Here is a 27,940-nt window from a genome sequence, read left to right as displayed (position 1 = left end):
ACAAGTGTGTTGTTTGCATCTCATATGCACAACTTGTATAGGCCAGTCAATCAGAGGGCACATACTGTATAGATGAACAACCATAATCACATTAACACCTATAACAATATAGAGTGTTCAATGAACCTAACATGCATGTTTTTTTCAATGTGGAAAGAATACGGAGTATGAAGATGTATGAAGAAAATCCGCAGTCGAGATCAAGGAAGACATGCTAACCACTAGCTGACCGTGCTGTACAAATGGCTTCATGTTATCAAGTGGAGTGCTGATTATGTAAGGAACTCTCATGTTTGTTACTCTTTATTAGCACACACACACAGCCAAGAAGAATGCAAACAAATGTAGATTTTTGAAGCAAACCACACAAAAAAAACATTTGGTTTGACATCCAATCACTGAGTTCTATAGGACAGGGTTCCAATATTTGGTCGAATGGGCAAACTTTCGTGCTCAAGGGGCCACATTTCTAAAATGGACAGATGGGCCAGATCATTAGTGCATGAGGTAAAAAATAAAATAAAAAACAAAAACGGTTGAATTTGTATGTAAAATGTGTAAAAAATATAGATATTGTAATAATATTTTGAAATTTACAATGAATTTAATTATAATAACCAAATATTGAATTAAACAAAAACGTCTGAATGTATATGTAATATTGTTTATTTAACAAATATTTTGTCTTTTATTATTCACAATAAATCAATTAACCAAATATTTAATGACGTAAATAAAAAAAAAATTAAATGAATAAAAATACATTTGATATGAAAGGCGGTGTACACCTCGGAGTGGTGGCCTGTTAATCACAGAGCACATATAGAGGTAGACAACACTCACATTCACCTCGTCGCTGAGTGGGAATTGAACCCACGCTACCTGCATGGAAATCAGGTGAGTAAACCACTATATATTCGGTCAGTGACTCAAGTCGCAATTCATTAAATGTTAAATTCGATAATGCTAGGAATAATGACCAGGAACTCCAGTTCAATTTGAAACTATCACTTAATCCCGATTGCAAATTTCTAGCATTTGTTTCATGACAAAGGCCAACACACGCATCATCTCCAACACGCACATCAATAAAGTCAATCCATATTTTGACTGTCTGCATGTTTGGCTTCACATTCAATATGTGTGTTTCTACACATTGGAGTTTGTGAGTCTATAAAAGCACTTGTCATTGGGATGTGACTCCCGGATAAACACAGTGTAAGATGCTTTGGAAATAGAGAATTGCAGGGTTGCACACACACGAGTCATGACATAGTTCAGGGTCCATCTCCTCTATGAAGTGTTGTTTCCCCCTGCATGTCCAAGCTGTTTGAGCCCCGTGGGGCTAACCTGAGCAGGCCTGTGCTCCCCTAACATGGCGGCAATCAGGGCCTCCGGTGCCGTGACGCCTCCGCCCGGAGACACAGGGCTCCGGGGACTGAGCGGGCTGACGGCCGGAGACGACAGAGACCCGGTGGAAAACAGTCGTTCCTTTTTGGAGCGGGAGCCAGGGGAGCGGCTGCCTGTCTCTTTGGGCAGGGGACAAAGGCTGAGGCTCTGCAGGGAGGGGAGGGGGTTGGACGAGAGAGCCGGGACGGCGGGGCTGCGGCTACGACGGTGGCGGCAGTGATGATGCTTAATGGGTTTAGGGCTCGGACTGCGGGAGTTCGCAGCCAGCAGGACCAGGGTGCTGTCGTCTTCCGAACTTACCTCAGAGCTATCGGAGCGGTGTGCTGACGGACTGTGGATTGGAAGCTTAATCTGTCCAGGATGAGAACGGACTTTAATACATACAGTAGATGACCTTTAACAAGACACAGATGCCCAAACAACATATTACGAAAGAGGCCTACTTTCCCAACTTCCATACTAGTTAACAGCTATTTGGTTTCTATAGCTTTAAAATGTTCAATCAAATTTAAGTCTGTTCCACAAACAAATTCCATCCTTATATGCAGTTCCATACTACGCCTTTTAGTCAAATAGTCTAAATCAGTCGTTCGCAAACTTTTTACACCGAGTAACTCTTCGATAATGACCAACATTAAGATGCACTAGTGTAGCGGGCCTAAGTGCTCATAAAAAAAAATTCCCCCAAAAATATATTTAAAATTGTTGTAAACCGCTCCACTTCAATATCGGAAAATAAAATACTGATATTATTTGTCCATCTCCCGTTACTCAAATAATGATTAAATTAAAATGTATTGCACATAAAAAGTTAAATCAAAAGGGCATCTAAATAAGTGTATGAAACTACTGTAACATAATGCACAGTTACTTTATGTCAGTGATTTTAATTATTATTATTTTTTGCATACCACTAGAGGGAGTACCAGTCTATGGTGAACAGCCCCACCCACGATAGGTGAAAATCAGCGACATAGACACGATATGAAACCATTTTTTTAGTTTTCCTCCTTATTAACTTAATTTATTAAAACATTTCTAAACACATTGTAAATGTATTTTAACACAAAAAAAACATTGAGAGCATAGAATGTATTAACAATACTGTACATACTGTTGTGTCTTGTCCATGCATGTGCCTTTAAGAGGCGGGGCTTGGTAGGATGGCATGGGATGTCGGGGAGTCTGCGTGTCAGGGTCTGGCCGAGAACTGTGACCAACAGCAGCTCCGTTCAATAAATGGAATCAGCGTTTGTAGGCTGAATTCAATTGGCTAACAATGTTTAGTGTTGACGTGCAGTTGTGTAACTTAATTCAGTTGTGCTTTGCATTCAGTGTGAAATGATCCCAAATTTTAGACATTCTCTGTGCGTAAAAATAATCACAGCAAAAACACGATAGACGTATCTACAGTCAAAATAAATTGCAATGCACTGAGCAAGTGACCCGCAATATAACAAGAACGATTGTATGTGGAGACAGGGGAGACGTCATAAGTCATCAGCAGTAATACGAGTCGTTCTTCGCAGAGGATAAAGAGTATGATGCTATTCGCTAGCATGTCTATGGCATTTCCCATGATGCGTTACCACCATTAGCATTAAGCTAGCGGACTAAAAGGTTATGTGGTTGTTTTAAAAAGACAACATGTAATTATTTTTGTTTTATGTTTAATTTAACAGTAAACTTCAACTGGGAGTGTCAATAAACAGCCTGAAGCCACTTTTTTTTCAAATTTGCGTTCGCATAGTCACAGCAAAAAATCCGCCAAACGACGTCTCGTATGTATCTCTAAAAAAACATTCGTATCAATGAATATTGGTGTAATAGCAATTCTTTATATAAAGGGAACCAAATGTCTAATTTGGTTCTTGAGCTCCAAAAGTTTGAAAAGGCTTGTTTTATGGTTTATATTTAAAATACGGCAAATACACAGAATCACAGGCGGCACGGTAGCCTCCGGGGTTTGAACATGTGTGGAGGTTTTTCTCTCACGTGGTTGTGTGGGTTTTCTCCAGGTACTCCGGCTTCCTCCCACATTCCAAAACATACACGTGAGGTTCATTGAAGACTCTAAATTGTCTATACTTGTGTCAATGCGAGTGTGAATGCTTATTGGTCTTGGAATTGATTGGCGACCAGAGTGTACCTGCACCTCACACAAAATCAGCTGGGATAGACTCCAGCTCACCAGTGACCCTAATGAGGTCAAGCATTATTGATATTGAATAGGTGGAAAAACAGAATCAGAAACAATTGGAGGATGCCTAGCGCAATAAAGTGTGGTCATCCATAATTATGCGATTTCCCATCCAAAGTGTCCAACTTTAAATATATTCAAAAATGTTATAGCTAAAGTGGACATTTCCAGAAATGTTGCATACTGTAGAAACCATACCTGGATGTTTGTTGACAATCCAACAATGCTGTTCATATTATTACTGTAGAAGCCCAGGATGTATTCACAATCATCTCTTGGCAAGTCCTCCTCCGAAAAAGACACCTGGAAAGGACGTACAGAAAACACAATTGAGCATAGATCCCCGCGTTATGAATATCAATCTGTGGCCCACCTGTCCTGCGTGCTCCCCTTTGGCCCACACATATGCTTGGTAATCTTTGTGGTGTCTGAATCCAACCTGTGTACAGACATACTGTAAATGGAAGTAACAACAAGGGCAATTCAATCAAAATACAGAACAAAGTTTTATACCTTGTATATGGCTACCCAGTCCCATGAGCTGCGATGATAATTGGACGAAAAGGTGAACTTGACTGTGGCGTCGGAAACTTTGAACCATTCCTTGTTGGCCTGCAGCTCCACTAGAGGCATGTCCACCCTGAAGGGGAACTACGACAAAGAAGCATGCACTGAAAGACGATAGCACTTTACAACAAGTACTGTCATCAATTAATGAAGTGGCAACGTTTCGAGAACCAAGTTACATATATATGAATTACCGGAACTATATATATATATATATATATATACATATACATATACATATACACACACACACACACACACACACACACACACACACACACACACACACACACACACACACACACACACACACACACACACACACACACACACACACACACACACACACACACACACACACACACACACACACACACACACACACACACACACACACACACACACACACACACACACACACACACACACACACACACACACACACACACACACACACACACACACACACACACACACACACACACACACACACACACACACACACACACACACACACACACACACACACACACACACACACACACACACACACACACACACACACACACACACACACACACACACACACACACACACACACACACACACACACACACACACACACACACACACACACACACACACACACACACACACACACACACACACACACACACACACACACACACACACACACACACACACACACACACACACACACACACACACACACACACACACACACACACACACACACACACACACACACACACACACACACACACACACACACACACACACACACACACACACACACACACACACACACACACACACACACACACACACACACACACACACACACACACACACACACACACACACACACACACACACACACACACACACACACACACACACACGGCGGGCGACTGGTTAGAACGTCAGCCTCACAGTTCTGAGGAGCGGGGTTCAATCCCCGGCCCCGCCTGTGCGGAGTTTGCATGTTCTCCCCGTGCCTGCGTGGGTTTTCTCCGGGCACTCCGGTTTCCTCCCACATCCCAAAAACATGCATTCATTGGAGATTCTAAATTGCCCGTAGGCATGACTGTGAGTGCGAATGGTTGTTTGTTTGTATGTGCCCTGCAATTGGCTGGCAACCGGTTCAGGGTGTACCCCGCCTCCTGCCCGATGACAGCTGGGATAGGCTCCAGCACGCCCGCGACCGTAGTGAGGAGAAGCGGCTCAGAAAATGGATGGATATATATATATATATATATATATATATATATATATATATATATATATACATATACATATACATATATATATATATATATATATATATATATATATACACACACACACACACACACACACACACGCATTCATTTTCTACCGCTTATCTGAGGTCGGGTCGCGGGGGAAGTAGCTTTAGCAGGGACGCCCAGACTTCCCTCTCCCCAGCCACTTCATCCATCTCTTCCGGGGAGATCCCATGGCGTTCCCAGGCCAGCCGAAGGATGTAGTCTCTCCAGCGTGTCCTGGGTCGTCCCCGGGGTCTCCCCGCGGTGGGACGTGCCCGGAACACCTCACCAGGGAGGTGTCTGGGAGGCATTCGAATCAGATGTCCCAGCCACCTCATCTGGCTCCTCTCAATGCGGAGGAGCAGCGGCTCTACTCTGAGATCCTCCCGGATGACCGAGCTTCTCACCCTCTCTCTTAGGGAGAGCCCGGACACCCTGGGGAGGAAACTCATTTCGGCCGCTTGTATCCGGGATCTTGTTCTTTCGGTCACGACCCACAGCTTGTGACCATAGGTGAGGGTAGGACCCGACCTGGAGAGGGCACGCCACCCTTTTCCAACTGAGGATCATGGTCTCCGATTTGGAGGTACTGATTCTCATCCCAGCCGCTTGACACTCAACTGCGAACTGCTCCATTGAGAGTTGGAGGTCACGGCTTGATGAAGCCAACAGAACCACATCATCTGCAAAAAGCAGAGATGCAATATGGAGGCCACCAAACCGGACCCCCTCTACGCCTCGGCTGCGCCTAGAAATTCTGTCCATAAATGTTATGAACAGAATCGGTGACAAAAGGCAGCCTTGGCGGAGTCCAACCCTCACCGGAAACAAGTCCGATTTACTGCCGGATATGCGGACCAAACTCTGACTCCGGTCGTACAGGGACCAAACAGCCCGTATCAGGGGGTTCGGTACCCCATACTCCCGAAGAACCCCCCACAGTACCCCCCAAGGGACACAGTCGAACGCCTTCTCCAAGTCCAAAAAACACATGCACTCTCGAGGACCCTGCTGAGGGTGTAGAGCTGGTCCACTGTTACACAGCCAGGACGAAAACCACACTGCTCCTCCTGAATCTGAGATTCGACAGTGTTGATGGTGCACTCCTTCCCCCTCCTGAGACGCCGGATGGTGGACCAGAATTTCCTCGAAGCCGTACGGAAGTCTTTCAACATGGCCTCACCGAACTCCTCCCATGCTCAAGTTTTTGCTTCAGCGACCACCAAAGCTGCATTCCGCTTGGCCAGCCGGTACCCATCAGCTGCCTCAGGAGTACCACAGGCCAAAAAGCCCCGATAGGACTCCCTCTTCAGCTTGACGGCATCCCTCACCGCTGGTATCCACCAACGGGTTCGTGGATTGCCGCCACGACAGGCACCAACCAGGTTACGGCCACAGCTCCGGTCGGGCGCTTCACCAATGGAGGCGCGGAACATGGTCCACTTAGACTCGATGTCGTCCCCCCCCCCCCCCCGGAACATGAGCAAAGTTCTGTCGGAGGTGGGAGTTCAAACTCCTTCTGACAGGGGATTCTGCCAGACGTTCCCAGCAGGCCCTCACAATACATTTGGGCCTGCCACTTCGGACCGGCATCTTCCCCCACCATCGGCGCCAACTCACCACCAGGCGGTGATCAGTTGACATCTCCGCCCCTCTCTTCACCCGAGTGTCCAAGACATGCGGCCGCAAGTCCGATGACACGACCACAAAGTCAATCATCGAACTGCGACCTAGGGTGTCCTGTTGCCAAGTGCACGTGTGGACACCCTTATGCTTGAACATGGTGTTCGTTATGGACAATCCGTGATGAGCACAGAAGTCCAATAGCAGAACACCGCTCGGGTTCTGATCGGTGGGGCCGTTCCTCCCAGTCACGCCCTTCCAGGTCTCACTGTCATTGCCCACGTGAGCATTGAAGTCCCCCAGCAGAACGATGGAGTCCCCAGCGGGGGCGCTCTTCAGCTCCCCCTCCAAGGACTCCAAAAAGGGTGGGTACTCTGAACTGCTGTTTGGTGCATAGGCACAAACAACAGTCAGGACCTGTCCCCCCACCCAAAGGTGGAGGGGTGAACCCCAACGTAAAGGCGCAGAGCCGGGTAGCAATAAGTATACCCACACCTGCTCGGCGCCTCTCACCATGGGCAACTCCAGAGTGCAAGAGAGTCCAACCCCTCTCGAGAGGACTGGTACCAGAGCCCAAGCTGCGTGTGGAGGAGAGTCCGACTATATCTAGTCAGAACATCTCGACCTCACACACCAGCTCGAACCCCTTCCCTGCCAGAGAGGTGACAACGCCCAGCTCCCGACCCCTATGGCCCCTCCCACAGGTTGTGAGCCCATGGGAACGGGGACCCACGTTACTCCTTTCGGGCTGTGCCCGGCCGTGCAGGCTCGGCCACCAGGCGCTCGCCTTCGAGCCCCACCTCCAGGCCTGGCTCCAGAGGGAGGCCCCGGTGACCCGTGTCCGGGCAAGGGAAAGCTGAGTCCATTGTTTGTCGTCATCATAAGGCATCTTTGAGCCGTGCTTTGTCTAGTCCCTCACCTTGGACCTGTTTGTCATGGGTGCCAGGGGCATAAAGCCCCAGACAATTTAGCTCCTAGGATCATTGGGACACAAACCCCTCCACCACGATAAGGTGACGGCTCAACGAGGGGTATATATATATATATATATATATATATATATTAAAAAATCATATTTTGAGAATGTGTAACAGTCCTGAGACCAGCAGCTGCTGTTTCTCTGTAGAAGAGACGGGCAATATGGTCATCATGATAGCACTACTTTATTCTTAAAATTGTGATTTTTTGTTTTTTCCCTGTCGTAATTTACTAGTTTTTTTCCTTATTATTAACATTGTGATTTTTTTCTCCCCCTTGTAATATTACTATTTATTCTCATAAAATTAATACCTTTTCTTAGAATATTACAACATTATTCATGTGAAATGACATTTTTTCCCCACAGCTTTTTACTGCTTATTTCGAAATATATTCTGATCAGTTACGATTTTTTTCCTCATATTAAGTCCAGCATTATGCTCATTAAATTACAACTTTTTCTTCACGACATTAAAACTTTATTCATGTAAAATTACGTTTTTAATCTCATTCAATTACGTGTTGTTGCTCGTAATGTTGTTATTTTCGTAAAATTACACTGTAAAATACACTGTAGGAACATAACAAAAACGTACTTAAATAATAATGCAATTGAAATGTACTGAACATCAATTTAATAAAATTGTACCTAAATATAAGTTTAAAAATTAACAGTTTCTCAAGATTAAATGCAAATGTATTATACTAAAAAGTTAAATACAACTGAACTGTACTGTTTGGCACAACACTAAAGGGAGCTACAGTATGTACTACACTTTGACAATCACAGGCTGTCATTACACCTTCATTCTCATAAACCTACAACTTTATTCTCATAGCTTCATAATTTATATATTTTTTAACTTTTTACTGGTCCTAATACTCCTTGGTAAAATGTAATGACGCAACCTAGTTCTAATAAAATTAAATGCACTGCACCATCTGGCTGTGGCATTTCAATATGTGACGTATTCACTCACATGCAGGGAAAACAGGGCCGACACGGGCTTATGATCACTGATGGTGAAGCCCATGTGGCTCTTGTATGCATGCTGTGTCACTTTGGTTGCGCCACCCAGCCATGAGGTCAGACCCCTCTGGAGTGCTGCATTGTGGGTAGGAACAGGGGAGCCGGTGCGGCGGAGGCGCCAGAGGATGCGATCGGTCCATGCGGGCTTCCTCTTTTTAGCGCTGAACCACAACAGGGAAAATACAAAATGATGGTTAGCCTCGCTGGACAAATAACACAAAATGAAAGGATGAGGTTATGACTCATACAAATAATGAAGGGCAGACCTTGTGTCATATGTATGTGTGCCCACATCAAACTTGTACGTGGGTGGGAATTTGAGAGGACCCTCCAAGAAGCCTTCCAGGATGGATTCAGTGCTTTTAGCCATATTGAGCTGAACAAAAGACAAAGATCACACCAGGTCACAATATTGCCACACATTGAGGACTCCAATAAAGGCTTCTTTATTGTCATCTGCTGCCTCAGTCTTGTCAAGACAGACAGGAATGTTCGCCACATTATATTGTATGTTCGACAATCATGCACAGAGAGAGGTGCCTTGAGATACGAGCAAGTCGACCTACAAGCATTTCAAGATACGAATCGTCGTATGGGTGAGTTTTGCTTTGACTCTCGAGCAAAACATTGTCAGACAAGCGCTGTGTGGTGGCGATGAACTCAACTCAACTCAGCACACTTCACAACGAGCAACAGTTAGGTCTAGTAAACTAACCTTCAAAAAAGAGGCTTCATGCTGTTCAAAGCCACTCGCAGTTAAAGTTGCCTGTTAAACTGAACTTCAAACAAATAGAATAACACCTATTGTATTTAACACAACCACGTAACTTAAGTCCGCAAGCTTAATGCTAACACATGCCATAGCTAACGAATAGCATCTATGTGGGGGTCTTATAACGCTTTAAGGAACTAATATTTAAACACAAACGGTGCAGCAACACACATAGACAAAGAAAATAACATTACTCACATGCATATACTCTTTGTCCTCTGCGAAGAACGACTAATATTACCGCAGATCACTCAGTCACTACAGGGTCACCGTTCTCAAGGCACCATATACATATACAGTACATGTTATTATTACAACACTTTAAGTGACCTCATCATTTTTCCTCATACTATTATAATTGAATTCACTTGGAATTACAACATTATTCTCAAATATCTTTTCCTCATAAAAATAACCTTATTCGCTTAAAATACGACAACTTTATTCTTGTAAAATTACATCTTTTGCCTCATTAGGTTGCAACTTTATTCTCATAAAATTACACATCTACTCTCATAACACTACAACTTTATTCTTGTAAAATTATGACTTGTTTCCTTATAATTAATGCCTTAGTTATTGTAAAATGACGACCCCATCCTCATAATATTACAATTTTATTCGCGTAACATTATGACACTATTCCCCATATGATGATGATGATGATGATGAGCCTCACCTGATCTCTCTCCCATAGTAGCGGGAGCTTATTGCTGTCAATTGCACATTTCACCACATGAATGTCATAATCTTCAATTCGGAAATTTAAATCTCCAAACCAAAACACGACACTAGGGAAACAGAAAATATTAGGGGATATATTCAAGCATTTGTTTCTGTTATTTCTGGTGCGTATTTTTAAACATGTCATGAGCAAAGGTCACCCACTCATGATCCAGCATCCCGGTCGCAGCCCCTCCTTCAAACTGCTGCTGCTGCAGGATGCTCTCAAAGTCCTCCATCCTCTGCTCCAGGTTCCTCATGTGAGCGGGCAGGTGACAGTTGAGGAAGCACACGGGGTGTCCGAACACGGTCATCCTTGCACTCACGCCACCTTTGTTACCCTACAGGGAGAACACAAAACAGCAACATTTGCAATAACAATGAAAAGCACAAACCCATACTCATAAATTCATTGTATTTTTTTAGGGTTTATGTTTTTTTGTGTGTGTTTATGCTTGTGCTACAGTGAGGCGAGACGGCGTATGCTGCAGGATGCATGCCTGCGTCATAACACCATTCGGTCCACTGATCATTTACAGGAGTTGTGTAATAGCTTATTTGTTCCTGTCAATTACCCATTGTTTCCCAAGATGGTTTGTTAAGATGCATTTATTAATATTTCTTTTTTTTCCCTTTTTCTATAATTGTTTGATTGATTTATTATGATTATAAAATTGTTTTTAAAAAAGCAAAATTATTTAATCATTTTTTAAAAATTTTAATCATTTGATAATTGATGATGTTTAAAATAATTATGAATAATAAAAAATGCAAATTGGAATTAAATATTATATTATAAAAATAAACCTTTTAAATATTTTATACAACTAAAAGTGACCTGGCTCATCTGTCTGTTTTAAAAGGCCCTTGCACACAAAATTCGTATATACAGTATTATGTTAAATGTCACCTGATCAGCTTGTATTGTTTTGTGTTTGTGCAGAATCATATCTAAAAGGAAGCCATGTTCAGAATTAATTCCAAATTCAAAGCAACCAAATGTGAAATGGCTTGATGAATACGAAAGCATTGGCGGAGGTCTGTGCTCTTTATGTGCTTGTTTTCAAAGCAGCAAGCCAGACGCCTGCTGCTGCTCTGACCTCAAAGAGAAGGAGACTGCAGCATCACACTGGTGTGACGCCGCCGACATCAACACTGCGACGAAGGTCACACTCTCACACACACACACACACACACACACACACGGAAACACCTGCTGGCGTGCTCCACTTTTCAAAGCCTGCTCATTCCACCATTCTAACGGTAACCCGAAATAGCAAATTGTGCAAGGTCATGAATTCAAGAGCAGCGGGACACGTACCCAACATCCGCCGAGTCCTGTACGAGTGCTCTGTGTCTGCACGCCTCGGAGGAACGGGAGATGGACAAATTTGGAGAAGACCAGCAGAAGAACGCCCTGCATCCGCTGGGACGCCACCTACAAAGACAAAAACAGCTAAATAAATAAGCACACAATTGACAATATCGGCAAAAAGTATTAGGGCAGTCATCACTTAGATTTGCTGTTTGAATTTAAAGATTGATTTTTTAAAAATCATTTTAACATAACAATGGAATTAATACAAATGTGTAATGTATTAATTCAATTCAAATGAATTAATAAAAGTAATTACATTTATTTATTTTAAATACAATAAACGTTTTCTAACGTTACAAAATGAAACCACAAAGTTATTATTCCAGATTTATTCTAATCCATAATGTATAAATATACTTTCAATTTTACCATTAAATAATAGGACAGATACCATACTGGAGTTAGCAATTGAATTTATTGTATTTATTTATTTTTAATTTATTAATGACATTTAATTAAATCATAGAATTAAGTATTTTGCATATATTTCTCTTCAATATTAATAAAAAAAAATCTTTAAACACAATTGTAAATTGCATACAATATCTTCATTATTTCAGTGTATGAAATCATATATTGTGTACAGTATTTATCTTTGGCGCTGCATGCACCACAGGTACAGATCAGCTACACTAACGAACAAGTGTAATTCAGCAGCTTGATGATGAATTGCTGCTTCCATGGGTGGAAATACAATCCATGCTTTTTCTGTCTTCGTGGGGGCTCCGCACTCGCTTGACTCAGGACTCAACAACTAGTCTAGTCTACTCGTCATGGTATCGAAAACCAAACACCTGGTTTGTAATTTGGTCATTTCAGCGATACAATAAAAAAAGGAGCGTGAAAGGTGTGCTATGATTCCTGACCCTTGGAGTATTTTGACCAGTACATAGCAGACAATTGGAAACTGTATTTTAAAAAAGGGTCCTCAAACCGGGAACCAGTGACCATGAGACATAGGTTAGGGGGCCACAAAATAATTATGTGGCATTTTAAAAAAAACATGAGTCTCATTGCATTGTTGCCACGTCATATTTGACTGTTTTCGGAAAACAAGAAAAACAACTTTGTTCTCATAACAATACAACTTTTTTCGTAATGCTACAATAAAATATGAATTTGTTTTCATAACATTATGACCTTTTTCCTGAAACTAGTCAAATTTGATTTCAAAACTTAAATGACATTTAGGGGCAGGGTTGTCGAACTGGAGGGAGGAGGGGCAAATGTCCCAGGGCCCTGAGCATTTGGGGGGGCCCTGGCTGCTGCTCCCCCACACCCATCAACAAAACAATATCTGGATGAGAAAATTCTGTCCACAAACCCAATCCCCCTCTTACGAAATAACCCAACCTCCCTCCCCTCCATGAAGGTGCTGTATTGGGGCCCAGAATCTGGTGCTACGCTCCTGTTTAGAGGTACATATGATGATACAGTGGTACTGTGAGATTCGACCGACCCGACTTACGTTTTTTTCGAGAAATGAGCAGTCGTTTGTCAGATTATTTAATTTGACTTGCGAAAAAAAATTGGAGATTTCAGCGCTGTATGGTGGCAGTGAACGCAGCAGATAGTGAACAATCTTGCAAAAAAGAGGCTTCAAGCTGTTTATCGATACTTCCAGTTAAGGTTTCCTGTCAGACTAAATATAAAACAAAGAGAAATGCATAATGTGTATTTTAAACAACCACATAGCTTCAGCTAACAAGTCTATTTAGCTTAATGCTAACAATGCCATAAATGGGCTAGTGAATAGCTTCACCGTTGTGGTGTCACCCTTTAAGCGACGGATACTTGAACACAAATAGTGGGGCATGACATAGACAGATAATATAACAATAATCACAGGAAATCATCCTCTGCGAACGAGTTTTGACCAGCTCCTTCATGTATATCTGTATGTCTGTATTATACTGGGCAGCTGGTTAGCACATCTGCCTCACAGTTCTGAGGAACAGGGTTCAAATCCCAGCCCCACCTGTGTGGAGTTTGCATGTTCTCCCCGTGCCTGTGTGGCTTTTCTCCGGGTACTCTGGATTCCTCCCACATCCCAAAAACATGCAGGGTAGGTAATTGAAGACTCTCAATTGCCCATAGGTGTGAATATGTGTGCGAATGGTTGTTTGTTTATATGTGCCCTGCGATTGGCTGGCGACCAGTTCAGGGTGGACCCCACCTCTCGCCCGAAGATAGATGAGATAGGCTCAAGCACGCCCGCGACCCTAGTGAGGATAAGCGGGACAGAAGATGAATGAATGAATGTATTATACTGCCCCCAGGTGGCCAAGGAGCATACACCAGCAGGAGCAACACAATGTCCATTGAATTGAACCCAAAAATGTGGCAAAAACGGTTTCATTCTTCACATTCTATTTAATTATGTCATCACTGAATTTTTTCATGCTGTAGAGAGTATACCGTGTTATTTTTTCTTTTTTTGTGGGGAGGCTAGAACAGATTACAGCATTTCAATTGGGAAGGGTGATTTGAGAGACGAATGTTTTGCGTTACGAGTGTGGTCCCGGAATGAATTAAAGTCCTATCTCAAGGCACCACTGTAGTTGTGTTTAATTGGTGTGAGGATTATGAGGGGTCATTAAAAAAAAAATTTAAATTCCGGGACCCAAAAAGTTTGAGAACCGCTGCTTTAAAAAAATAATTGAATGTTATTGTAAGATTTGTTTTTCATAGTGATTATGTTTATAAGAAATAAAGCTGATGTGTCTTGACCAACCAGGACATATCCAAAGGGACTGAGCGTGTCCATGCAGAGCTCACTCCACTGGTCTGAGAAAAGCGCATCCTTCAGCCGCTTGTTGATCATGGAGTTCACCTCCTGGAGCCTGCACAGTGTGAAGAATTGACAACAACAAAAACGCAACAGAAGAGGGACAGGTGAGCATGTGGGCATCCTGGCATAGCCATTCTGCTTACCCAATGACAAACATGTCAACACTCCCATCTGACACACTGGGTCCAAACAGATCGCTGACATCATCCGGCGGGACGGCCGAGCCCACGTTCCATGTGGCGATGTGGACCCTGTGACAGTGCACACGCCGCGTTAGCTTTCAGTGATAGTGAACATGTAATCTCTTGCTCTAAGTGCGGCTGCATAGACAGAGAAAAAAAAAAAAAAAAAAAGGTTAAACGTGATTCATCTCTCGTTTTACCCCAGTGATGTAAAAAGTGTTCGCTGTGTACTTCTTACATAACACAGAGCCAGAATACCCAGTAATATATTACGTGCAACTACATAAAATGGATGGCCTTTGGGTAAGCGGCGAGGTAGATGACAGACCGGAAGTGAACCGTTGAACAAGTTACATATGTTTAAACACAGTAAAGGACAGGTGTATTATAGTGATCTACATTTATGTCATGATTAAAACTATACATATTGTGATAATGATAACACAGTTTGAGAAACTCCAGTAAAAAGTCTACAACAACATTCTCGGGTCAAAATGTTTAACTTGCTCTTATTTTTATGCTATTGAAAAAAATGTGTTTTTTTTTTTTTTTTCTTTGTGGTAGTAATAAATAAAATAATAAATGCACTGTATTTCTACTCATCTGACAGTTTGAATAGAGCCGGTGCCTTTTTATTATAAATAAGACTGTAATACTGTACATTAATGCATGGTAGTGGCAGCATTACGTTTTGGGGTTGTTGTTGTTTTTTTCCAGCTGGAACTGGGATCTTAGTCAAAGTGGAGAGATTATAAAACAGCAGTCAGTGTTAGACCAAAATCTTCAGGCTTCTGTTGGAAAGCCAAAAAAAAAAGAAAAAAAAAAAAAAAAGAAAGAAAATGTCAGGAAAAGCCTTATAGAACATCTGAACTTTATTTGGTGTTAATCAGAGGCACGTTAAATGGTGATGTGTGTGTAAAATGTGTGCTGACTCCCGTTTCCCACGAGTTTGAATGTTTGGTTCATTCTGTACACGGCACATCCCCAGTTATACATACATTATCATACATACATGACCTCAGTTGATTTTTATTTTCCCTCTCTAAATTGAGTTGGAGAAGTTATTGGTCACATTAATGCTGGAAAAACGTTTTAAAAAGATTTATCTTGGTCTAGTTTTTATACATCACATTTGAACAAGGGTGTGTAGACTTTTCATAAGACTTTTAGGAGCTATTTTCAGACCTTCAAGCCCCCACGTCATCCTCCCTCTATAGCAAGTTGTATTGTAGTGGATCAAAAGGCGCTGCAAGCGAGCCGATGCGAAGCCTGCCAAGTGGATTTAATGCAGCTGCGTCACTCTCTCAGCAAGAAGCTTTTAGAGAAAAGAGCCGCTTTGATTCATATGACGCCTCGGGGCGCGTATTAGCTTGCTTACTGCGGCTGCTGTATTCGAATACAACATATGGAGCCTTGTACACAATGGCTAGACAGACAGCAATTAACAGACACGAGCGTCAATAGAGGAATCAATAGCGATTGCCTCACCTGAAGTCATTGTTATCGCCACTGGTCTTGTCACACTGCGCTTGCGTTGTATTGACAGCTGGTTGAGGACTGACACTATAATTTGGGCTCAGGGAGGCCTGAGGACTGTGAGGAGAGACCGAGGACTCTAATGGGGAACGAGGAAGGATGTGGGCACTCCGAGGTCCCGGGATGCAAACCGGGATCAAATCTATATCCTTGGTCGGGACCCTGGTGGGTCGAGGAGCAGGTTTCGTCCCGAGGGCGCCGGGTCTCGGTCGGCTTATGCCGGCCAACGACACAGGGGCCGACCCGGACTTGATTTGCATTTGGTCTCTCGCTGCGGGAGGTTTGAGTGCAGGCTGGTTGTCCTGCGCAGTCCCAGATGATCCAATGACAGGGGGTCCTTGAAGTGGCTGTGGACCTGCTGTGGTTAGTGCACAGCGTCCAGGTTGCACGTTGGGACCACGAGGAAGTGCAATGGGTGGTTTCTGCTGTGTGTGATCCATTAGCCTGCAAAAAATAGCATACAATAAACACTGGGAAACATCAAGATGGGTCTTTTTAGTTTTAATTGTGCAAAAGAGGAGAAATAGTATTGAGGACAAGTTTGATAAGGTTCAAATCCCACCCTCGCCTGCGTGGAGTTGCCGTGTTCTCCCCGTGCCTGCGTGGGGTATTTCCGGGTACTCCGGTTTCCTCCCACAGCTCAAAAACATGCATGGTAGGTTAATTGAGGACTCTAGATTGCCCGTAGTTGTGAATGTGAGTGCAAATGGTTGTTTATTTATACGTGCCCTGCGATTGGCTGGCGACCAGTTTAGGGTGTACCCCGCCTCTTACCCGAAGATAGCTGGGCTAGGCTCCAGCACGCCCACGACCCTATGAGGATAAGCGGTACGGAAAATGAATGAATGTAAGCTATAAGCATGAACACTTCAAGAAGTCTCTCTATTGCACTCTATGTGTAATGAATCTACATAAAACAACCGTTTCACTTTCTGAAACAACTGACAAAAAATATCAAACTTTTTCACCATATCCATTTTTTTTTGAACTCACATTCCCTATGGACATTTTTGGGGAATGTGGTAGGAATCCAGAGTACCCAGACAAAACCCATGCAAGCACGGGGACAACATGCAAAGTCCACAGAGAAAGGCCAGAGCCGAGATTCAAACCAAGAACCTCACAATTGTGAGGCACACGTGCTAACCACTAGGCCTATCGTAGTGCCATCCATCCAGCCATCCATTTTCTGTACCGCTTATAATCACTGGAGTCGCGGACGTGCTGGAGTCTATCCCAGCTATCTTTGGGCGAGAGGCGGGGTACACCCTGAACTGGTCACCAGACAATTGCAGGGCACATATAAACCGACAGCCATTCGCACCTACGGGCAATTTGGAGTCTTCAATCGACCTACCGTGCATGTTTTTGGGATTTGGGAGGAAACGGGAGTACCCAGAGAAAACCCACGAAGGCACGGGGAGAACATGCAAACTCCACACAGGCGGAGCCGGGGATTGAACCCCGGTCCGCAGAACTGTAAGGCAGATTTGGCGAACCATTCATCTACGGTGACGCCTCGTACTGTCTTGTCGTGTCCAATTCTTCTTAAAATTTTCCGTGAGACGCCACTGACCGACCGATCCCCAGACATCCACTGATGATGCCATCACGAGTCTGCAAATGGGGTCTGAGGAACTAAGTTTGGACCTCTGTCCTGTTCCTGAGCAATATTAATTAGCGCCTGACCTCCTTTTGAATGGCAACGGAGGACACGTGCAGAATTGCAATGAAGTTGATCTGAGACAGGTTAAAAGGTACCCACCAGCACCCTACAACCATCACCACCAAGCACCACTTGTTTACCCGAGCATCGTTTAAATTATTCATGATATGCAAATTGGCATCCAAAAAGCCTTGAATTCACCACCACCACGGTATTGTTATTCCTACAAAGGCAGAATATTAAATACAGCTCCGAATTGGATCTCACGAGATCGTGATGTTGATATTTGTCCTACCTTTCATGCGTTCTGCCGCAAGGTGAAGCGCTGAGTGCAGCTCATAAATTCCTTAAGGGTGGATGGAGAACCGGATCGGAGAGAGAGGCGGTGTTGGTGGTACGCGGGCCACCGGGCTGTCGGGACAGGAGGTGGTCACGTGACTTCGTTCATGTTGACTGATGAGGAGAAGGAGGAGGGGGAGGAGGAGGAGGAGGAGGAGGAGGAGAAGGAGGAGGAGGAGGATTGGAGCTGAGCCGACCTAATGTTGCAACATGCAGCTGGACACAGCATCCTGCACGTCAACCCCCCTGCGTCCCTCTCTCTCTCTCTCTCTCTCTCTCTCGCTCTCCCATCAGTGACGCATGCATAATTGAGATCATCTACTTCAAAAAAATAAGTAGATGTCAGTATTCTCCAAATAAAATATTTCAATAAATAAATAAATAACACATTTAAAAATAAAAATAAAAAAACACCGCAACAATAATAATAAGAATAATCACTAAAAATGCTGGTTATGAAATGTTTTACCGATTATTTATATCTGTGGCCGCACGGTGCGTGACTGGTTAGCATGTCTGCCTCACAGTTCTGAGTGCCCGGGTTCAAATCAGGAAATGAAAAATAACCGCTTCACCAAATCTAAAGATATTATTGTCTGGTCACATTTGGCAACCCATGCATTTTCTTTACTGAATGGGAGACTACGACTGGTTAGCACATCTGCCTCACAGTTTTGAGGACCCGGGTTCAAATCCCGCCCTCGCCTGTGTGGAGTTTGCATGTTCTCCCCGTGCCTGCGTGGGTTTTCTCCGGGCACTCCGGTTTCCTCCCACATCCCAAAAACATGCGTGGTAGGTTGATTGAAGACTCTAAATTGCCCGTAGGAAAAAAAATTGCCCGTACCTTCTCCGTCATTCATTTCCACACGGTGAGGTTGCCCACGTTTGGCTTCATCTAGCAGCTCCCGGGGCCGCCTTGGGTTTGTCAGGCAGCATTTGGATTCTGGTCAGTGCAACCAGGTGGGTCTTCATGAAGGAAACATGGTCAGATGTCAGCTGCTCCTCTGTGCGTGTGATCAAGTCTGAGAGAGCAGCCATGTCCCTGTTGAGACCCTTAATCCTCTTCTTCATCATCCAACCCTTCTTCTGCTCTTCCTTCCTCCCAGCAGACAAGGTGGCCTCCTCCTCAACCTGCAGAAAATGACGAAACTCCTCAAAATTGCTTTCAACCTCGTCTTTCTGGACCGTGATGAAATCTGCTCGTATAATGCAGTCATTTCTAGTCCATTTATAATCTTCCAGGTCTTCCGCCAAGTCCTGCAGCCCTTCTTAGAGTTTCGCTCTGCAATCTCAAGCAGCTTCATCGAGGGCACGGAATTTGCGGCCGCCGTGGATTTTGTATCTCTGCGGATGAGACACACAAGCTCCTGGTGGTCCGAAAAGAAGAGGTTCACGTTCTTCTTGTTCAATCTGCAGATGGCCTATGACTCCACTGAGGCTTGTGACAAGGCCCCACACAATTTTGAAGGCACAGCTTACAGACCCGACATGACTGGTCTCCTTTCTCCTCCCACCACTGCTGCACACTCTCGCGACAGATGCCGTGACTACACGGCAGCATAAAAGGATCTTTCGAGACGACAAAAGCTTTGAATGTTCACTCCAAGGAGAGGGGACAGTCTAAAACATGTCGTAAAAAAAGTTTAGTGTCACTTAATTAAAGATGCTCATTGAATTCAGGTTTTTGCTTTCTATAGGCACATATTAGATTTTTTTTTTTCTTTTCCCCCCCACTGGTGGACATTGTTCCCCACCACTAGTTTGGAAGCAGGTCAGCGTTGCCCAACATCCTGCTAAATTGGCAGGTGGAAAGACAGTTGTTAGCTGTCAATTTAAGATCAGAGGAAGGTGACAACATGGTATGCTGCGGCACATGAGAGATAAACATGAACATATTTTAATCTTACAATTTCGTTTTTGCGGGCACAGGGGTGGCCTACCATCCTGAATTGAGTTTTTATGGGGAGGGATGTCTGGAAATGGTGGAAATTAGTGGTGCTATACAATATCTCCACTTTTATTATTTTGAAGCGCATCAGCTTCACCACAGGCACTGTTAAGATGGCTGGCGGAAAAGACGGCTTGTCGCTGTTAACAAGGTCAGAGGAAGGTCGTTGGCTATCTTCTGGAAAGGAAGACTTGGAAGGTAAATAATCACTGTAATACTTAAGTCGTTTATGGGATTGAGGTTTTTTTTTTTTTTTTTTTTGAGTTTGAATTTCACCTTGTAGCTATAATTCTGGAACCAAGGTGTTTAGCCAAATGTCACGTTAGCCCTGTAGGGGTCATTTCAACGTGGATTTTTTTGGCAAGCCTCCTTGCCTTGGTCATGGTCAAGAAGTAATTATCCCCTTGACATTGTCAAGTGATACCCGTGAGTGAAGTCATCATGTTTTAAGCTCTGGCCAGCTGAAGCAGTGAAAGTTGGCACCATCCAACTGCAAAGGTGAGTAGATTTTCGACGTAAAATACTCGTTTACTATTGAATGGATGGTGGTTCAATGGTTCACTAAGTCAGCCATTCATGGCCAATAGATGTTCACATTTTAAAAAGTTAAGATTTTGAACCCAGGGTGTGGGCCTATTACAACAGGATAACGTGGGGGCAGAGGGCAGACATTCTTTTTGGTCCTTTTGGTCTATGCCTTAGGCACAAGATCAAAACAGCCATCAAATCAAAATGGTAGAAAGAGATATTTAATTTGCCAACGCAATGGAGAATGTACATTAGCAATTTGAAAGCAAGATGGCAACAGTAGTGCAACAATAAAGACCGTAATGATAACTATACGACAAACCACTTCTTGGTGAAAGGGAACAGCACTCATTTCTCATGATCTTTGTTTGCAATTTGATATGGGACCACTTCAGCCAACAATCAACATTCAGGAACGGAACCCCGAATGACTGGAGGACCCAGACAGAATGTTTGCATGGCAAGAAAGTTAATTTTACAGGTCCAGCTCAGCTTGGCCTTTCGTCTGTGTTTTTGCTCTGCCTCGATCCCTTTTGCGCATTTGTGACAGATTGTATGGCCTTTTTATATGAAGACTCATCCCGGTTGCCATTTCAACAGCCAGGATATGGCAACACTTGCCTGTGCTGGGGCAGCAGCATTCGGCCCCGTCGGGGTTGTTCTGAACTACGTGGACAGTCTCATTCCAAGGGCTTTTAACCACAAACACCCCCGCAGATGAAGTCAGGCTCACCAACCCCATCTTGACTACTGTGTTCGCTAATGAGGTCTGAAACATCGATAGCTTTGTCTTTTTGTGTTCTCTGCTGTGCTCATCTCTCAGATGGTCCTTGACTTTCCCAACAATGTCCTCCAAAGGAACAAATGAGGGTATATCGATATCTGTCAAAGGCACAGGGACCCCCCGCTTCAGGTTGTAACTGCCCAGCCCATATCTAGCCCTTTGAAACTCAGATAAAAAGAATGACTGCATGTAGTAGAAAGACAGAACCATGGCATTAACTGGAAGTTCCTTCCATTCATCTTGTGATTTAATCATTTTATGCATACTTTCACTGATGTTGTTGGTTGGACCGTTATGTTTGAATGCATCCAATTGTTCCGTGCCAAAGAAAGCTATGTTGGATAGGTCTTCCCTCAAGTGCTGGTTGAAATATTTGATAAATTCCTTTGGCCACATGGCTGCAAATTTGCTGTAATGTGCTTCAAACTCATCTCTGTTACGCAAATTAATGAGTTCCTCAATTTGATCTTTTAGTACCTCTATGTCATCCCTTGTGCATCCGTTCTTTTTCACCCAGTATTCAACGTCATGCAAGACACGGTTCCTGCACAAAACAAGGCTAATGTTTGGGAACCTCGTCTTCAAGGCCTCGACAATTCCCTTTTCTCGGCCAACAGCGATGGGCACACTGTGGAATTTGTCTTCACCCATTCTAAGTTTCCCCAGAATGTCATGAAGAAACATTTCATGATGTTGCATCAATTCACGTTCATGCAGCATAAAACCAACAGGAAACACAGGATCATCCACAAGGGATGCGTTTCTCACAGTAAGCACTGAAACATAGAAGTCACCCATCTGAAATGTTGTTTCATAGCCCAACATTTGAGGGTATTTGAATTCAACTGCTTCCTCTAAGTTGTTCTGCGCTAAATCCATCATTTCTGGCATCCCTGCAAAAACCAGAAGGTCTGGAAAAGTAGAAATATACCAGACAAAGCCCGGAAGCTGGTAAGCCAGTTCATGGATACTGTACATTTCATCGTGAGATATTCCTTGTGCACTTCTGGTAGCACACGTTGCATTTTGGACCTGTTTGAGATGATGTGGGAAATTCACAGGCATGTGCTCCTCATTGCCACTGCATGTTTCAAACACGGTGGACTGGTGTATCTTAGTTGGAGCCTGCCTATCGTCCTCGTGAAGGATCTTTGCAAGTACCTCTTTTTTGGAAGAAATGAAGACTCTCTCAGGTTTTGAACTGCCATGTTTCTTTAGCACATCCACACTCTCATTTCCCAGGTAGTGAATCAGATACAAAGCTGTCGCCGATTTACAATCAACTTGTGGCACAAGACAGTATACATTCTTTCTAAACTCTGCTGATCCCTTGTCACACTGAGTTGTCCTAATGTGGTAGTATCGCTTCAGCACCCTACCGCCATATTTTTTAATGTTGTGAAGATTTGACCCTTTCTGTTTCCACATCTTTTGATCAAATTTTAAGTCCATAGTGCATCTGCCTCCCTGCAAACTCTGATACAGGAACACATCACCCCCCTTAGGCTCCAGGGGTGGTTCATGTGATATGCAGTCTTTATACTTCTCCACATCAAGCAGAATAGCTTCTACTTCGGCCCGAGTGAACTCAGAATCTTTTCGCATGAAAGCCATGAATGTTCTCGTGCAGATGACTGAAATGAAACTGTAATTTTCAAAAATAAAAATAAGAACAACTTTGTTTGGATATTTTCACTGGCTGAAGTGGGCATGAGTAGAGAGGTACACACAAGTTTGTGTGATGAACGATCACAGTGTTCGGACATTAAGTGAGCTTTTTTTATGTTAAGCGTTTTAGACTGTCCCCAGTAAAGTCCCAGTCTGTCTGCCTCAGTCACGAGTGGAGGAATTGTTGGACGTCCCAAAAATCCAAAAGCGCACTTCCTGCTTGCTGGGGCTGTGCTTTTGTTTTCAGACTTCAGTCGATGACTGTTCCACCTCAGCCTTGGGTCTGGTAGGCGCACCATAAAATGGGTCCATGCAGTTATCTGTGATAACATAAAAAACGGTTTATTACCACTTGCACACAAAGGGGGGAATACAGATACAAACAATACAAAACAACAATTATTCACACAGGTAAAACAAAGCGTCCCTGTATTCCAGCCGGCAGGTTCAACGTGCTCTTAATCTCAATCTTTGTTCCGACTTCCCCTGAACTCGAAAACTGGGATCATTTAGGTCCAGCACAGCTCCTCTTAATTAGTTCAAGCAAGTCTGAATATGCTCAACTTGAGCTAAGATCGTGCATGGCCACAACAGAAAGACATCATCAATATGTCGATTCACCATGAAAACGGATAAATGTGACATGAGTGCTTATATGAAAATATATCAGAATCAGAATCCAATATTGAAAGAGAAGCACCTGAAATGCACTAGTTTCAATGTGTTACAACTACTTGATGCACTGCCTTCACATTTAATCACACTTTAAATTGCAGCAAATATGAATATATTTTGAATAACATCTGATTTTCATTTATATGCAATTTGGCATCCAAAGGCGTAACAGGAAGCAGTTTACTTAAATATCACAACAGCATTCAGGCATTCAAGGCATATTTTGTTCAGCCGTGACTGGACCTCAATAAGATTTTATTCATACTAATTGACATGTATTTAAAAAGTAAATATTACTTTAATATGCAATTCATCTTTATTTAATACAATTTTATTTAAATCAGTGACTTGTAGACCAAAATATAACAGTCTATATGAATATAAACTATATACCAGTATATATAAAATTTACAATTGATTTTCACTCAGCAAACAAAATGGTATTTTCTGAAGGCTCAGTGATAGGCTATGCATGTGTCCCATCCATGTCACAGTTGGAAGCTAAAAGACATCCGAATAGACTGGGGGTGAGCAAACCTTTTGTGCTCAAGGGCTACAGTACGTTGGATTTTTAAAATGGACAAATGGCCAAGGTCATTTGTAGACGAGGTAAAAAGAAATAGTTAATGTGTATATAAAAAAAAAAAAAAAAAATTTTGGATAATTAAATATTTAATTATAACATTGATTTATTTTATTTTCAATAAATCACTTAACCAATTATCTAATTAGAAAATGAATACAAAGAAAATAAAAATGAATATACATGAATACATTTTAACCAAGACAAGAATGATTAATTCCCATTTCAAATTGTATTAGTAATCTATTTAATTATAATTATCAGAGCAATCCACTTTTTGCGGAACGTCATGTGACCAACGCGGAAAACGGGATAGCTGACTTCCTGTGTATGCTATGTTAATTAGCATAACTCGGTTTGAAGACGATTATTTGAAGGCGAGCCTGCCAAAAATTGTTCTTTATGGCTGGTGTCTTCGGGCAAAAGTTAAATACATGTGCAGTATATCATTTATTGATACAAATAACATATATTCAAACAGAACAAAGCGTAGACATCAGCGATTGTCATTTTTGGTGGCTCTGTGGTGACATCTTGTGTTTATAAAAAAAAAAAAAAAAAAGTCGTGTTTAAAGTTCCCTCTGGTGCTATGTCACGGTCCCCTTTGCCATTCACCCGGCGAGGAGGAAGTGATTTCACCCGTTTTGTCAAATGCGGAAATTAGTTGTGCATAAACCAGGTTATTGAAATTTTAAAATTTCAAATGCATATGTAAATTATTTTGGTAATGTTAATTTATTGTATCGACAGTAATACAAATTAATTAGATAAATTAAAAGATAATGATGAATACAAATGGAGAATAGTTTATTTTAAAAATAAAACAATTCACTCATTTTAAAATGTAATTATTTAGAGTAAAACTTCATTTAATTACCAAATATTTACTAAAAATAAAAAAAGTTAAATGTATATTTATTCCATTTGATTAATGCTCAACCAATTCTAAGAGAATTATAAAATAGATCAAATCAAAAAATACAAGGGCTGCACGTAATGATTATTTTAACAATCGATTAATCTGTTGATTTTTTTTCAATTAATTGATCAATCAGATTAAAAAAATTTTGAAAAACAGGATATTATTTCAAAGCATATCATTTTGGATTTAGTTGCGCCTCTCTATTGATGGGATTGCAGAGAAACACACAGGAAGTGGTAAGAGACTGGGAGAAAGTCAGGATTTGACATATAAAACAAATTTTTAAAAATAATAGGGTCACGGAGTCTGTTACCGCGGCGACTGAGTCAGCATTTGTCTTAACGGCTCATTGAAATATATCAATCAGGCTTTCCCTCGTCAAGGAATGTCGAAAACAAAAGCTTAAATATTTAAATTGAAGTTCTGCTGTCTTTATGATCCAGGTGGTGCACGCCTATTTTTATACGTCCCTTGATTCAAGCCAGCCTGTTTCAAGGTCTTACGTTTTCCAAGTATCTGGGATGTAATATTGGCTATATGGTGCCTCAGTAAACATGTGAAATATGAATTAAAATCATCAACATATTCCTGAGCTTCATATGTTTTTTTCTGCCAAAAGGCCTGAAATCAGGTCATTCCAATTTATCAAGCTTATCTATGTGACTAGCAAAGATCTCCGCTCCCGAGCCAGAGCTGTCAACATAAACACGTGTGCTCTCACAAATGGGTCTTCTATAAGAAGGCAACCAATCAGAGGAAAGGGGGCGGTCTTAGTCAAATATGGACAAAGCGGATACAAAACTGGGTCAAACAGAAGTAGCTGTCAAAGGGGCCTTTTCTGGACACTCGCATGACAAAACCATGGTGGTTTTTTTTTTTTTTATTATTAAATTGACACTTTTCACTCTAGAGGTCTAAATAGACAAAATATGGGACCTTTAAACATCACATTTTCATCTCAACTAATAAGAAAGATCCAGGCATTATTCTGTTAAAGCGTCAAGGTTTCAGTCATACTTTTTCTAATGATTTACATTGATTTCTGGCCAAGAAAATTTGGGCCAATTTGTGACATAAAAAGTGGCATAAAATCCTTAATCCAGGTGTGTCAAACTCATTTTTGTCACGGGCCACATCGTAGTTATGTTTTTTCTTCGAGGGCCGTTATGGCTGTGAACCCAAATGAATGTATGATCTCCTCATATTATTACATATACACAAATTGATGGATAACTACTTGTGAAATCAGAAGCCAGTAAAAACTGTTTGTTCGACTACAATATTATTTATTTTACAAAGAGGATCGGTAAGAAACAAAATGCTTGCAATAGCTCAATATTTTTAAAGGTGAAGACAATTTACAATTTAGATTTTTTAGCATGAAACACAGAGTGGATGTAAATGATTTAATTCCACAGGCCACATAAAATTATGTGGCGGGCCGAATCAGGCACCCGGGCCACCAATTTGACACCTGTGCCTTAGTCCATATCTGATTCATACAAACTAGGGCTCATTTTTTTCATGTATCACCCCTCTATCCAATGACAGTCTATTTTAATATACATGTATTTTGATTTTGACGCCTACAATGACGACAAGGGAATTGGGAGTAACCTTACACTAGTAAAAATATGTTTTTGGACTTTGGACCAACACGCTTTGCAGATGACGAAAAGCTTACATTTATTTTATTTTTTTAACTCATGAAAAGCAAATTACGATTTAATTTCAATGTCTATGCATTGCCTGTAATGGCAACGTCGACCTGCAGCGCACTGGTGTATCTAATCTTCATATCTAGGATTAAGCAACATCAATCTTTTTTTTCTTTCTTTCTAATCCCTAATATTTATTTTCAGAGGTTGGAGTTTGTATAAATAGAGATTTCCACACGCATTTTTGGTGACGGTTGAACGCAGTTTTCGGACATTAAGCGACGTTAAGCTTTTTTTTTTTTGCTTTAAACGTTTCCGACTATCCCCATTTGGGGGAGGAAAAAAAAAAAAAAAAAAAAAAAAAAGCAAAATACATTCACGAATTCTAACTTCCTAAAATAAGAAAACGGTTGAAAGGAAATGGCAGTTTATCCTTAATACTTCCCACTCGATGTGCAGGTCAAATAAAATAAAAATAATAATAATAAAACAGAAACAACTCACCAAACGGGAGAAAACCTCTCATTACACAAACAGAACTAGCTAACTAGCGAAAGATACACGAAATCCAGTGCACACAAGTCAAGGCCCATTTGGGGGGGAAATCCAGTACCCCGAAATTGAATCCCAGCAACCCTGCATTTGAATTGTTTTTTTTCTTACATTTTTTAA

The 27,940-nt window shown here is 42.2% G+C and overlaps 1 protein-coding gene across 1 annotated transcript; it reads right to left on the bottom strand.

Moving 5' to 3' along the window:
* Nucleotides 1–303: 303 nt before the first annotated feature.
* Nucleotides 304–27,940, bottom strand: LOC133413928 (inositol polyphosphate 5-phosphatase K). The gene is made up of 15 exons (XM_061698859.1): nucleotides 27,773–27,940; nucleotides 19,347–23,750; nucleotides 18,459–18,616; nucleotides 16,450–16,941; nucleotides 14,923–15,030; nucleotides 14,723–14,831; nucleotides 11,932–12,048; nucleotides 10,776–10,951; nucleotides 10,567–10,678; nucleotides 9,382–9,491; nucleotides 9,066–9,276; nucleotides 4,124–4,261; nucleotides 3,984–4,049; nucleotides 3,809–3,913; nucleotides 304–1,761 (listed from the first exon to the last, which is right to left on the bottom strand). The coding sequence occupies exons 4-15, from the start codon at nucleotides 16,935–16,937 to the stop codon at nucleotides 1,294–1,296; spliced, it is 2,208 nt and encodes a 735-aa protein (XP_061554843.1). The 5' UTR covers nucleotides 16,938–16,941; nucleotides 18,459–18,616; nucleotides 19,347–23,750; nucleotides 27,773–27,940; the 3' UTR covers nucleotides 304–1,293.

This window comes from Phycodurus eques, chromosome 15, assembly GCF_024500275.1.
Source record: "Phycodurus eques isolate BA_2022a chromosome 15, UOR_Pequ_1.1, whole genome shotgun sequence".
In the NCBI taxonomy this organism is placed as follows: domain Eukaryota; kingdom Metazoa; phylum Chordata; class Actinopteri; order Syngnathiformes; family Syngnathidae; genus Phycodurus; species Phycodurus eques.
This window is presented reverse-complemented; position numbering and strand designations above follow the sequence as displayed.

Bases quoted from the DNA above. Each gene is read 5' to 3' on its own strand.
- LOC133413928 (XM_061698859.1), bottom strand. From the start codon at position 16,937: ATGGATCACACACAGCAGAAACCACCCATTGCACTTCCTCGTGGTCCC. The intron at 10,952-11,931 runs GTACGTGTCCCG...TTCTCCCTGTAG, and splicing joins CAGGACTCGGCGGATGTTGG to GGTAACAAAGGTGGCGTGAG. The intron at 10,679-10,775 runs GTGGGTGACCTT...CTGTTTCCCTAG, and splicing joins ACCGGGATGCTGGATCATGA to TGTCGTGTTTTGGTTTGGAG.